Raw genomic sequence first — 14,559 nt, forward strand, 5'->3', positions numbered from 1 at the left:
TGCTTCTCCAGGAACCTAACAAGGCAACATTCTGAAGCTTAATTTGCTGCTTGATATCAAAAGATTATCTCTTACTCCCACTTGGAACCTGCATTTCTTGGCAACTCCTTCCATTTTCAAACCTTCATATCCTTCTCTAACGTTATCCCACTGGTTTACAAGGGCCATCTCATAAATACATCTAGTGATTTCAGAGATAAGGACAATAAAGAAAGCTCTTTTTCTAACACCCTTAGGGAAAAAAAAAGAAAGGGACAATAAAACCCACCAAATCTGGGTAGACAGCTGGTGGACTATCAAACCTAACATCACTAATCTAACACCACAGTGAGACTGGAGTTGCAGTCACCCTATGTCCACATTTGCATCTATTTTTAAAATGCTTGGCTGCACTGTCCTATCCCCTATCCCCACAACTGGGGCAGACGTCAAAGCTGCACAGATTAGATTAGCAATCATAGGTATATGTTAGCAAAGTCTAATGAGTTACTTCTCATCAGCCAAATAACAGCAACTCTCTGTGGCTGTTTCGAGAATATTCCACATGGAAATTCAAGTGATGGTGCCTATGGCTACTAACAACGAGGAGCAGGTGATTAATCTTTGCAATCACAGTCTCCATATCCAAGGAGTTACTAAAACAGTTGTCTGAACTACAACTATGCCACATGAAGTCTGGCTTTCAGCAGACAAGCTGTAGGAAAATTCAACAGTTAAGTAGTATGCAATCTCTTTTTTCTTGTTTAAATTATCTGTAGGTGGTTTTGCTGGTTTTGCCTGCTTTTTAATGTCATTTGCAGCAGGAAACGTACAACTAAGAAAACAGCATACAACTAAGAAAGCAGCAACTGCCTTGGTTTTGCAGGGGATTCAAATGAAAATGCAGAAAGGGGAATAGGAATTAACATGAGATGTTCCTGGACACAGAATTGCAAATAAACAAGGCTGCAACAAGAGATCCTTGTCAGCCAACCATAAAACTTCCTTGCAAACCAGAGATGTTCCAGACTCTCATTGTATGGCCCTATGGGCCATTTACAACTGCCTGAGCATCAGAATTCTGAAAGCAGTAAGACAGTAAATATAACACATTTGGAGCAGCAAGTATTTAAACCTCATCATAGATTAAAAATTTCTATTTTTCCCAGAAAGTGAATAGGCAGCTATCTCCAAATTCTTGATCCAACTCTAGTATTTTGAAGATACTACAATTATCTTCAGAAGATGACAGATGCCTAAAAAACTACTGTTTCAAATGAGCAAGTTCTGAATTTTACCTGCTACTTGTGCTCAGTGTCCAATCATAGCAAGTTTTTCAGTTTCTTTGCACAACAAATGATAAACTACAACAAAGTGATGAACTTCACAGGCATGCACACAAAGTAGTTTGTGGACTTACCAAAACAGTGTGGGATCGCTTCAAAATAACTAGAGACACAGATAATTAGAAAGAATTTTACCTTGCCTTTCTCAAAGGAAAGCTAAGGTGAAAATCATATGTCAAGATTGTAACACAACAAAAACATTTTTGTCTAAAAACAAAGGCTTTTAGACAACATGCTTGGGTCACAGACCAGATAGGGAGTCATTACTGAGTCCCAGTCTGAGCCCAGTCATGTTAGGAAGATATTACAAGTTATCATCCCAGGTGACAGAGACAATTCTCACAAAAACAGTAATAGCTGTAAGCGGCCCCATATGTCCATACAAAACAGCACCTTTACTTCCTCAGCTTTACAAAGGCCACAAAAACTGACTGTCTCTGTCTAGCTCTGTCAGTTGTAGTCAGCAGCGACTGTGTTTATCTTCTTCATCCCATCTTCAGAAGGATGGAAAAAAGGCACACGTGGACTAAAACTGGAAAATTAGAAGTAAACCATGTCCTCTGAAAAATAAACAAGTAAAATAATATGCAAGCCTCATATCAATACAATTAAAAAGCTAGGAAAGAGTCAGACATCTTGTAAGCTGCTCTAGCTAGTAGGAAAAAAAAAGGTTAGGAAGGTCTGGTATTTGTTTGTGTAGAAATCCTGCTCCCATAACAAAGGAAGAATAAAACATCAAAAAGAATATTTCATTCCCAAAATCAGAATCAAGAATCTGTTCTGACTGACAGAATCAACTGACTTACGTCTCTCTTCCTCAAAATGAACCTCTTCTCCCCAGTATTCATACTTCCTTGTCATCCAAACAAATATTTAACAAAATTCTTAGTAGATTGATTCCTGAGCAGTTGTGTGTTTGCCTTTTATTTCAGTAGTCTTATACTTGTGGATGGTTAATTTTTGTTTCCCACAATTGTCTGGATATAGCCACTGCTGGTTTTGTTCTACCCATGACAGCCATGTTATAAAAACCCATCCATTAATGTGAATCCACAAGGTATCACTAAACATGTTACTACAGGACTCAAGATCTATGTCTGCAAACTTTAGCAAGAATGTCTCTAATAGCAGAAAGGAATTCACACACAACCTTCTCCCTGGTGTCATCTGTCCTCATCACCATCAGCAATCATCCTGACATTCCAAGAACTCACAAACTTCTGTCAGCACACTGCACTTCCCCTGCTTCTCACTGTAATACATGCTTGTAAGACTGGAACTTTTAAGCTATATCTTCTAGTACCTAGGCTATCCTGTTACAGGCGTACTTGAATTTTTGAAAATAAAAACTAATGAACAAACTGTTTTAAAAGCTTCAGTTACTTGCCTTCTCTGGAAATGCAGACATTGCTTGATTGTTAGTGGTGGGTTTGGATAACGTAAGTAAGCTACTCATACTTCTGAACATACCACCTTACTGTACTTTGTTAAAAAGCAAACAAAACCCCCCAACCCAACAAAAAACCCCTCACAACAAAAAGTACTAGTATTACTAGAAAAAAGTATTCATACTGCTGACACATTATACTACCTTAAATTAGTGCTCAGCTTAAGAAGGAGTTGCCAGGAATCAGCTTATTATCTCCTGCTCCTTCAAAAAACTCCTCTCTGCAGCTTCAGACTAAATGTTGACAACATAAACTCCCAGTGTTGAGGTATCAAAAGAAATAAATTATTCCAACATTTTAAAATCCTATAAAGTTGTCTGTGCTGCACTGTAGTAACATTTACATTGCTACTGTTAAAATCCCCCACTATTTTATCATTATCAACTCACAAATTACTCAAATTCCCCAGTTATGGTTACTGCTGCCTAACTCTACAACAGCTGTGAGAAGTATTATTCAACCTAGGAAACATTTCTATTTGCAGAATATGCTGGCTGCAAAAGAGCTAGACAAAAACTGGTCTTCCAGCAAAGCACTCGCTAACTTAAGCACACTTCACATTTTTACACCTGGTGTTTTAGGAGCACGAAGGCAGTTAGGGTGAAGACAGCATTTCATACCATTCGAAGTTCACCGATTCTCCGTGCTGGGGAAAGGCTGGTGCTGCTGCAGGCTCACAGCCACTGCCGCACCAGAACTTCTGAGCTGGGTGTATTCTTCTAGCACTGCCTCAGGGGCTACTGATTCGGCAGAGACCACACCTTTACTGATTATTCTTCCCCTTCAGTAATCCACAGAATTAAAGAAACCTAATTAACCACCTTTATTTTACATGTTTTGATGAAGCTTAGAAGAAAGGATAACAGTGAATTCAATTCATCCTGGTCCATAAAAAATTTCTAATTATAAGCAGTGGCAAGAGATGTAATTACAGAGATGCCCTGTCCTACAGTATTCTGACACAAAATGTTAATGTGCACAAAAAAAAAAAAAAGACAAAGAGAGAGACAGCTCAGATTTGAAAACAAAACAAAAATCATAACTATTACTTTCAATAACTGTACAACATACAGTTCAGTATACAATTCAGAGAAATGGATTTTCCTAGATTTTCAATTCAAGGAATCATTCGGAACTTACAGACTTATCATTCAAAACAATAGTAGGTTTTCCAGTTCACTTTGAAGGCAAAGAAACAGATATGCTAGTCCTGATAGTTCTCACTAATTTTATTGGGATTTTAGTAAAGATTTGAAAGCTCATGACTCTTTTGGGACAGGATTTTTTACATATTTTAGCAAGCTATTTAAAAGCTTCTCTGAAATCTCAGAGTCACTAGAGAACACCAACTAAATTTATAATGATTAAATAAATATATGCTGTCACATCCCATTGTTCAGGGAAAAAAAATCAGCAATAGCAGACAAAACTGCAAGAGTACGAGAGAATAGCTACAAAGACACTGCTTATGCCATTTTGGTTATGTTTAAAACAATGCAGTAGAGGAAATACATAAGAGCAGGCTTTTCCACTCAGACTTGTTTAATCCATGCTGCACCACCTGGAAGCATACGTTTGAGAGGAGGGTTGAATTTTGATTGAATAATTTTTTTTTTTTAATCTGTTTCTATTGTAAGAAAATTATTTTTGTTGTTTTTCAACAGCTTACAAAATGATTACCCGAGAGACATTGACTGACAAAAGCAGTTCCAAAGTGCACACCTCTACCACTGCGGCCCCAAACATTCACAGACAAAAAGATGACAGTGGCTTTCTGGAATGTATAGTTGATACAATGTGATGGATAAGCTACAACCTTGAGAGTCAGGAGTAAAGTATTTATCTGCGAGGAAACAAGAAGCTGGTATTTTGCATGGAAAAATATTTAAGGAATGCCCATGTGAAAATAAGCCTTAGTAGACATCACTTCAGCTCTAATGCCACATTTATACTTGCAGTTTAGAAACATAATTGGCAACAGCTTTAAATGATCACCACTACTTGATATTCATTGCTTGACAGAAAATACAGACTGATATCAAATCTTATCATATCTAAGAACGTAAAACAATGGAAGAACACTTCTACTCTGATAAATTTCTCTAGAATCATCAAATCTCATGTTTGTCCTTTAGTGATTTTGCATCAAACACAGGGAAAAAGAAAAAAGCATTAATAAGTGTTAGCCTTAGTACAGAAATGAAGTTCCTCTGTCTTTCACTGGCAAAGACTCTGCACTGGACTAGATATGCAAGTACAACTATTTAAAACAAATTTTTGCTAATATGAATTGCGGATAAGAAGAGCTTTAAGATAATTTTGAATGGTATTATCTTTACAACACTAACAGAGATTAAAAAAGGAAAAAAACCCTGCACAAACACATAAACCTCCACCTTTTTTATTATTAAATCAAAGAAATATTATCTACCTTGATGTGCATACTGAATAAATTGAGTATTTTCCAATTCATTTTGTAAAGTGTCTAGTTATGTAACACTCCAAAAAGAGTTCTGGATCACGCACTGCTAAAGAGATATTGTAAACGTACAGTAGAATCCCATCTTAATTACTCATCCTGCACAACAGGAAAGAAAGACATTGTAAAACATTTGATTCTGCATAAAGAAAATTATAACGAACATCAGACTGGAGAAGGAGAAACAAGGAAAGGATTTAAAACCTGCCTATATTAGCGGCTCTTAAAAAACAGTGTTGAAATTGAGATGCTCGCTGACATTAATAACACTTGAATTTGAACATTAATTTTATAAACCACTCTCTGCCCTAACATTTTTCCACTATGAAATAGGTGATGAATGTTTTTTTCACTAGCCACCAAGAGAAAAAACAAGAAGTTCTTTGGACCTAGAGGAGGTCAATTAAACAAGAAGAGGTACCAATGTGGTTGAAGAAACAGATGCACTCAGTTCCTATAGAGTTTGAAGGAGGAGGAAAACCACGGTCACTCTAATCTGCAGCAATCTTTTATAGGTCCTCCAGTGAGGCAGCACTGATTTTATTATAATGATCACTCTGACACAATACTTATTCCCCATACAAACTGGTGAGCTTTGTACTAGGCTATGACCAATGGTACAGCCCAATGTATAAAATGAGTAAATGCAATTATGCAGAACAAGAAAAGAGTTCCCTCCTCCTGTGTTGCATGTACACAAAAAAGCAAGTATCAGCTGAACAGTGTCTCCACACCAAAGGTTATGTTTCTAAATTTCTGACTATTAATAACTGAAAACTCCACAGCTCAGAAGAAATGAAAGATAATTTTTTAGATAATCTTTTCTTCTAAATAGAGCATTAATACATGTATTAAATTGGTGAGTTAATATATTTTGTTTTCCATTAATGCTAGTAAAACCTTTTGCTCTAGCTCTCAGTGCAATCCACTTTCTCAGGCTGCATTTAACAATCATAAGCAGGATAGCAGTGCTACGTCAATGGATATCTTAGGCAAGATGCTTCCCTATGTTTTAAGAGGAATGAACCAACCCTACCTCAAAATAAAATTGCAGAAGACTTACACATCATACGTAGGAAAACAGAAGAGTGTGTGCGTGTGTGCAATTGCGTGTGTCCACATGTATTTGCACACGTACACACAGCCATCTTTGTGGGAGACAGCAACTGTAGCATTGCAATTACTGTTTTCATACATGCGTAGAGGCGTATAGATGTATAAATGGCTCTTACACGTGTGCGTGGCTATAACATGTAAATTTCAACGCTACAATAGAAGACCCCACAAAAGATGGCTGGTCCTGGCCAACACGGAATGGCCTGGGCCAGAACTCACACCGAACTCGGCGTGCCGCAAGCTCCGCCAAGGCCGGGGGAAGCTCGGGGGGTCGAGCTCGGCCAGCGCCCGCCGCGGGGGAGCCGGGCCGGTCCCACTGCGCGGCCGAGCCGCCTCCGCCCACCGCCCGCCGGCCCGGCGCGGCCCTGCCCGCCCGCGATGGCAGCGGCGGGGTCGGGCACTGCCCCGGGGCGGGAGAGCGCGCCCGGGGGGCGGCGGCTGCGGCGCGGGCGGGGATGCGGACGGACACCTGGAGCCCGCGGCGGACGAGGGGCCGCGGGCAGCGGCCAGCCCAGCCCGCCCATCGCCTCCCGCCGAGCGCCCCCGGGCCGCCGCCGAGCGCCCCCCGCGCCCTGCCCGCCGGGCCCGGCTAGGCTGCGGAGATGCGGGACGCCTCGGCAGGTCACCGCGACACCCCGCCGCGCCTCACCTCAGCCGGCCGGGCAGCCTGCCGCGGCGGCGCGGGGATAAACGGAGAAGGAGGCGGAGGCGGCCGGGCTCCCTAACAGCGTTCACGGCACACCCCCACTCACCTCCGGCTTCGCCCGGTCCTGCTGCCCGGCGCCTGATATCATCTCCCCCGGCGGCCTCCCCGCCCCTCGCCGCTGACGCACTCCCGCTGATACGCCTGGAGCCGCCGCCGCTCGCCCCGCGCCGCCCGCCATGACGGCTGCGGGGACCCCGCATCGCCCCCCCGGCCGCGGCGGGGTGTGGTACCCCGGCACTACTCCCTGTGTGCCACGGCCAGCCTCACGGGCAGGCGGGGTACCCACGCCATCGCTCAGCACCGCTGGGCTGGTGACACCTGTCCTGGGGCCCTGGCATACAGAGGGAGCCCGGAGCTGCCTCAGAGATCTGTGGTACTCGCAAGGAGAACGGAGAAAGGCCGTGCATCGTCTCCTGGTGCTGGGTAGCTCACCACAAGCTAGGGGTGAAATATCCCCTTTGCAGGAAAGGTGACCTCATGGACTCGGGCAGTAAGGATTGCTTCCGCATTTCCATCAACTCACCGTGGACCAGCCCAAGCCCTCACCCCTCCTCCTGTTACCAAATTGGGGTGCTGATTAAACTCAGTTACTCAGAAGCCTATTTTCTAAACAGAAACATTAATCCCTGTTCCCCAGCACTGACCACCACTGGCCACAGCACCTGAGTATCCACCCCCAAGAAGACCTGTATGCCAGGAAACCAAAGAACACCGAAATCAAATGAAGGAGTTGGTGAGAGGACAGCACTTGCCCTTGGCTCTGGCTGTAAAATGTACCCTTGTTTTATAGGTACGATGATTTGTTCTGAGAATGAGAAGTAGTAGGTGCACATCTGTGATAACATCCATGGAACAAAGGAGGCTGGGCCCAAACTGGGGTCACTGCCCAGAGGCAGCAGTCATTTCAAGGGCTTCTAAGTGTTATTTACCAAAGACAGCTCTGTATTCGGTGTATTTATGATTATATGCTTGTCCAAATGTATTAGATTGGTGTAACAAGGTTTCGGTCATGGGGAGGCTGCAGGAATGAGCACTCTGATAAGCTGCCAGGAACTTCCCCTGTGTCTGACAGAGCCCCCGCCAGATGACTCCAAGTTGGACCTGCCACTGGCCAACGCTGAGCCCATCAGTGATTATGGTAGCACCTCAGGGGTCATATATTTGAGAAGGGAGAAAACAACCTGCACACCTCCAGCCCAAGAGAGGAATGAAAACATATGGGAGAAGAAGACTAAAGCTATTAGAAAACATCCAAAGGAGAGCAACTAAGATGGTGAAGGACCTTTAGGGGAAGACTTATAAGTAACACCTGACATCACTTGGTCTGTTCAGCCTGGAGAAGAGACTGAAGTGTGACCTCATTGTGGTTACCAGCTTCCTAATGAGGGGAAGAGGAGGGGCAGGCACTGCTTTCTTCTCTGTGGTGAAGAATGGCAGGACCCAAGGGAATGGCCTGGAGTTGTGTCAGGGGAGGTTTAGGTTGGATATTAGGTTGGATTTGGTTCTTCACCCAGGGTTGGTTGGTGACTGGAAGAGGGTCCCCAGGGTAGTGGTCATAGCACAAATCTGATAGAGCTCAAGGAGGGTTTGGACAATGCCCTCAGGCACATGGTGTGACTCTTGGGTATGGTTCTGTGCAGAGCCAGGAGTTGGACTCCATGGTCCTTGTGGGCCCCTTCCAACTCAGCATATTCTGTGATTCTGTGAGAAACAGCTCTGCAGACACTGAGGACTGTGAAGAAGGAGTGGAGGAGGTGCCACAGGCACCAGAGCAGATGTTCCCCTGCCACGTGTGGTGAAGACCTACAGCCCATGGTGGAACATGAGATCCACTTGAAACCTGTGGTGGATCACTCACACTGGAGCGGGTGAATGCCCAAAGAAGGCCTGTGATCCCATGGTAAACCCATGTTGGAGCTTCTGCCATGACCTGTGGACTTCTGTCAGGATCTATGGACCTGTGGAGAGACTAGCCCATGCTGGAGCAAGTTTTCTACCAGGGCTTGTGATCCCAGGGACAACACAGCCTGAGGCAGTCTGCTCCTGAAGGACTGCACTTCAAGGAAGGAACCCACGCTGGGGCAGGTTTTGAAGAACAGAAACCCATGGGAAGAGCTTATACTGCAAAACAGGGAGGAGTGTATTCCTTAAGAGGGGCCCCATGCTGGAGCAGGGAAAAGTGTGAGGAGTCCTTCCCCTGATGACACAGCAGTAGAGACAGCATATGGTGAACTGACCACAACCCCCATTCCTGTCACCCTGTGCTGCTTGGGTGGAGGAGGTAGAGAAAATCAGGAGTGAAGCTGAGTTTGGGAAGAAGGAATGGGTTGTGGCCAACCCATCTAAGATTTGGGGTTATTTCTCATTTTCCTACTCTGACAGGATTGCTAATAAATCAAATTAATTTTCCTCAAACTTGAATCTGTTTGGCCCATAGCAGCAATAGGTGAGTGATCTCTCCCTGCCCTTATGTTGACTCAGAAGCCTTTTTGTTATACTTTTTCTTGCCTGTCCAGATGAGAAAGGGAGAGACAGAGCAGCTTTGGTGGGCACCTGGCATCCAGGCATGGTGAACCCATCAAACTAAAATGATGTAACTTTGCTGAAACAGATTACAAGTCAGGGGCTGGGATGAAGCATCAACAGAACTTTTTTGAATGAGCAGTCATCTTAAAACTCCATTTATGACAAGCTTTGACAAAGTTCTCTCTCTCAAAGTTTCTCTTTTCTAGAGAAAATGGTCAATGTTTATGCTCTCCTAATTTCCTCTCCTAGTTAGAGTAATACTGATTATATTTTACACTTGCATTTCAAAGGAAAACTTTTTTAGTGCAGCATTATGTAGTGGAAATTGTTCTGCAGTATGTAGTATGCAAAATAAGATATCTTAAAGGAATAAGATTATGAACTAAACCTGGCAGGAAATTCCTAAAATAAGGTCCTCTGCTTCCTGTATTTTTTGCTTTCACAACAAATGAATGAAAGAACATAGAAATTGGTGGTAGTTTTCTACCTGAATTGTTGTTAACAGTTTCATCAAAGAACCAAGAACCTTTGGACTTCTTTGGAGAAAAACTTTTTGTCCATGGTCATTTACTAGACATTTTAAAGGAGACTTGGACATGCACAATGTAATTTAATAAAAGTATTTGCCTTCTCAGTTGTTTGAGATATGGACATGCTATTAAAATCCTCTCATAAAACCTTTCAGGAGAGGAAATAAAAGGCAAAAAAATTAATTCATGCAGAAATTCTCCAATAAATTACTGCCTTTGCAGGTCATCTCCAATATTGCTTAGAAACACATTTGCATGTAAATTTGTTTTTAAACTATTATTATTTATATCATGCCACCTCTTGTATCTGGAAGAATCTCCATGCAAACCCCTCAAATAAATAATGTATTTTCTACTGTTGTGAGAGTTACAGAGATCTTGACAAAAGATTCTTGTTTAAGACTAGTGCTTTTATCAAATTAATCTCAATGGGGTTTCTCCCTCTCCCTCTCCCTCTCCCTCTCCCTCTCCCTCTCCCTCTCCCTCTCCCTTCCCTTCCCTCATGCTTATATAGTAAATTTTTAGAAGCATGTTAAACCTCACTAGTACAAGTACCCACACCAATAACATTAAGTAAGTGCAGTGGAGACCTTACAGACTACAGTACATAGTGCTAGGATGATCCTCTGAATATATGTGCTGTAGATCACACACACACACACACACACACACACACACACACATTCCCATCTGCCACAAGGAGACTTTGGATCTCTTTCAACATTTTGGATTCCCATGGCAATTTTTACCTGGAAGACCATACACCATGACATTCATGGTAGTATATAGAAGAAGGTTATGCTCCCACAACTAAAAAGTTTGTCAAACCTTTGCATTAAAAAGAGAATGGATGTAGACATGGAAGGTCTTACATCTTACCCTGTATTTTCACACTTCTGCCTCTGGTATCTTAGCACAATTGATACCTTCCAAGGAATGTCAGACTGGAAGAAACCCCAGTAAATTGTCTGGCACATCTCACTGTCAGATGTTTTTTCTAGGCTAATTTTTCATCTCTAGTGACAAGATGCCTGCAGCTTGCCTAAGGAGACTTCCAGACTAAAGGTTTTTCCAGTAAAAGCAACTAAAAGGAAAGGTAGCAGGTTCGAATTAGCCACAGTCATGAACAGTGTCTTCTAAATGGCAAGCACACTGTGCAGCATGCCCAATAGGAGCGTGCCAGTGTAGCTACCAGACATGCATCTGAACATGCATTCAGCATAACTCCTGTGACTTGTACTCCAAACATTCATTCAAGTGACACAGGTGCTTGGAAACACAGAATCATAGAATTTTCTGGGTTGGAAAGGAGCTTTAAAGATCATCTAGTTCAACTGCCTCTGCTTTGAGCAGGGACATCTTCCACCAGACCAGATTAACCAGAGCTGTCTGCCTTGACCTTGAGCATTTTGAAAATGGGGCATCAATAACTTCCCTGGGCAGCCTGGTCCAGTGTCTCACTACCCTCACAAAAACCAAAACCAAACCAAACCAACCAGCCAAACAAAAAAAACAAAAAAAAACCCAAACAAACAAACACCCTACCCCAAAACAAAGTCATAGAAATATATTAATTAATAGACATTGCAGCTAATGATCATGAGACTTCTCAATAGAAAAAATCAAGAATTTAACATGCAAAATTCTGGGTCAGACAAGAATCATTGGCAGATACTGCTGGGTGGCTCTGATGTCTATATTCCTGCTGAAGGACACAGGTAGGGCTAGCAGGATTTGGCAGCCAAGTCATTTATTGCTAATGACTCAGTCCCTAACTGAAAAGGACAACCTTTCAGTAGGAAAAGGACAACCCTGCTCTTGGCAAGATTTATGTAACAGACCAAAGCATAACAAAACAAACATACAAAGCATGCGATATCATAGCTACTGACCACTTGTATTTCTTTCCTTTCATCCTCAGAAAATGGCAATCCTAGGGATATTAATAAATTTTGTGGAAAGAAAGAAAGGTTTAAAGAAAGAAGCATGCATCTGCAACTTCCTTTTACTAACAAGTTCTTTGAAAGCACATCAAGCAGCTATGTCAGGTCCAACTACCCTCCTTTCTCTTCCTTATCCTCACCCACCACCCTCCACAGCAAGAACAAATGCAGCATCTGCACAGATGTGTTCATTCCAGAAGGAGTGATGTTATCTCTTCATCTTTATTGGTGATATATTTCCACCCATGTGATTGATCTTGGCTGCTGTCACATTCTCACCAAGCCACTCTACCACTCCTCCTTCTTATCTGTACAGGGAAAAGAGAATATAATGAAAGACTTGTGGGTTGAGATAAGGACAGGGAGGGATCACTCACCAATCACTGTCAAGGACAAACAGGCTCAAATTGGGGTATTTAATTTAGTTGATTGACAAGCATATCACAGGTGAATAACAGGAAATTAGAATAGATCTTAAAAACACCTTTACCCTTCCCCTCCCTTCTTCCCAAGCTCAACTTCACTCACAATTTCTCTACCTTCTTTCCCAGAGTCTCACAGGGGAACATGGAACCGGAGTTGCTGTCAGTCTATCATGCATTGTCTCTGCTTCTCCTTCCTCCTCCCACTCTTTCTTTGCTCCAGTGTGGAGTCCTACACTTGGGAGAGCAATTCTCCACAAATTTCTCCTCCCCATGAACTGGGGTTCTTCATGAACTGCTTCAGCATGTTCTGTTCTAGGGTTCTCCAATGGCTGCTGTGTGTTCTGCCTGGGACCTCCATGGGCTACCTCACCATTGTTTTCATCACAGGCTGCAGGGGAATCTCAGCTCCAGGCATGAGATTCATCTCCTCTCCCTGCTTCTTCACTGTCCTCAGTGTCTGCAGAGCCTCTGACATTTTCTCACTCCCCTCACATATATGCTGTTACTCTTTCTTAAATACACTATCACAGAGGCACTGTGATTACAGCTAAACAAGTTTTGCTCAACTTTGGCCATTGGTGGGTGCATCTTGGAGCCAACTAGAACTGCCTCGGCTGGACATGAGGGAAACTTTTTTTAGCTTCCTAAAGAAGCAACATCGTCCTACCAAATCCTTGCCACACAAACCCAATACAATCACTATCACACTACAAAGTTTGTCACTCTCTTCTTACAGTCCTCTAGCAAGGCTAGAAACATCTCCCTTTTTGGTCAGCCTTATTTCATACAAGAAAGGATTTTTATGTGCCTTTGGAAGTTTCACTGTCCAATGCATGCAATAGAAATAACAGTACTTCAGTTAACACTTCTTTTCAATTTCCAGTTTCATAGTCTGAAATCTCCCTTTTCCCTCCAAGTACTGTAGGAGTTTTGCTTTCCCAGTCTGGCCTTATTTTTGCCTAGCCCCCATTCTCCCAAAGATTCCATATTCTGTCTTCTAGTATGAGAATGTTTTTGCATGATTTTAACAAGTTTTACCAGGAGGTGAAAATTTTGAAGCATTTTTTAATTATTTCGTAAACTTTTGTCTGCATCTTCCATTTCTGGACAAAAGCTTCTTATTTCCCAAGTACAGAATCGGCATTTATAGGTGAACCAAAGTTCTCTAAATGAGCCAAATAAAAAGCTTTCTCCTGTAAAAAAACTGTGAAGCTGAGAATAAAATCTGGACAGCTCTTCCTTATCTTGTGTTAAGGAGTCACTTTATACATTTGGAAGTCTTCTGACCTCACACAAGTGGAACTGGACTGTAAGTCACCAACAGAGACTCCCTCTTGCACCACGTTGGTGTTGCAGTCAGAGGTGTGGCTGCCACAAAGGCAAACACATTAATGTGCACAGTGTGCAGGCCTTTAACCCGGACAGCTCTTATTCATAGCAAGAGGGCACTAATAATGCAAAGACCTGTGACTGTTTTGAAAGATGCCACATGGAATTGTCAGTGTCTCTAGGAGAGCTCCATCATAGTGCAATCCAAGAGAAGACACTTCACAAAGCCTTTAAAATGTCTTTACCATTCTAAGACTGGTCAAATTTTTTTACTCAAACATGTAGGTTCATTTTTTCATTTCATCCTCCACATCTTCCAATTAGGACTGCCTGCAATCAGCAGCCTGACTTCTGCAGGATTTATATGCCCTACTCCCCCACTCTCCCAGTACAAAGGTCTTATTATGCACCTAATTTGAAACCTGGCCTTGTGGCTCCTGCCCTCTTGCTGGCCCCATGACTTACTGTTCCTTCTGGCTGCAAGACTTAGGGCCCCTCACAGCTTTCCTCATGTGAAATGAAATATGGCAGCAGTCCCATCTGCTCTGTGCAGGAGAAAGTCAACAAGTCATTCAGTAGTTGCAGTCCTTGAGAGTTAGAGGCCCTTATCAGGGCACACACGGGAAGAATCAGGGAAAAGACACAAAATGAAAAAAATAAAGTAAGCTGAAAAACTTGGATCTAATTTGCCATACATTATTAAAATGGTAAAGAGCAGAAAGCATTAAAGTA

The 14,559-nt window shown here is 42.7% G+C and overlaps 1 protein-coding gene across 4 annotated transcripts in view; it reads right to left on the reverse strand.

Moving 5' to 3' along the window:
* The window catches only part of FAM169A (family with sequence similarity 169 member A), a 39,040-nt gene extending 31,761 nt beyond the window's left edge, over positions 1-7,279 (reverse strand). For 3 of the 4 annotated variants that reach the window (XM_071425197.1, XM_071425195.1, XM_071425193.1), the window contains exon 1: positions 7,121-7,279. In XM_071425197.1, the coding sequence (XP_071281298.1) occupies positions 7,121-7,252 (132 nt within the window). In that variant the 5' untranslated portion in view covers positions 7,253-7,279. Of the gene's footprint in view, positions 1-7,017 lie in introns of all 4 variants that reach the window. The other variant, XM_071425196.1, reaches the window with a different exon arrangement.
* Between the last annotated feature and the right edge of the window lie 7,280 nt (positions 7,280-14,559).

The sequence above is a fragment of the Agelaius tricolor genome, unplaced genomic scaffold (genome assembly GCF_023055355.1).
Source record: "Agelaius tricolor isolate 1412-34295 unplaced genomic scaffold, bAgeTri1.0.p SCAF_4, whole genome shotgun sequence".
NCBI classification, from domain to species: Eukaryota; Metazoa; Chordata; class Aves; order Passeriformes; family Icteridae; genus Agelaius; species Agelaius tricolor.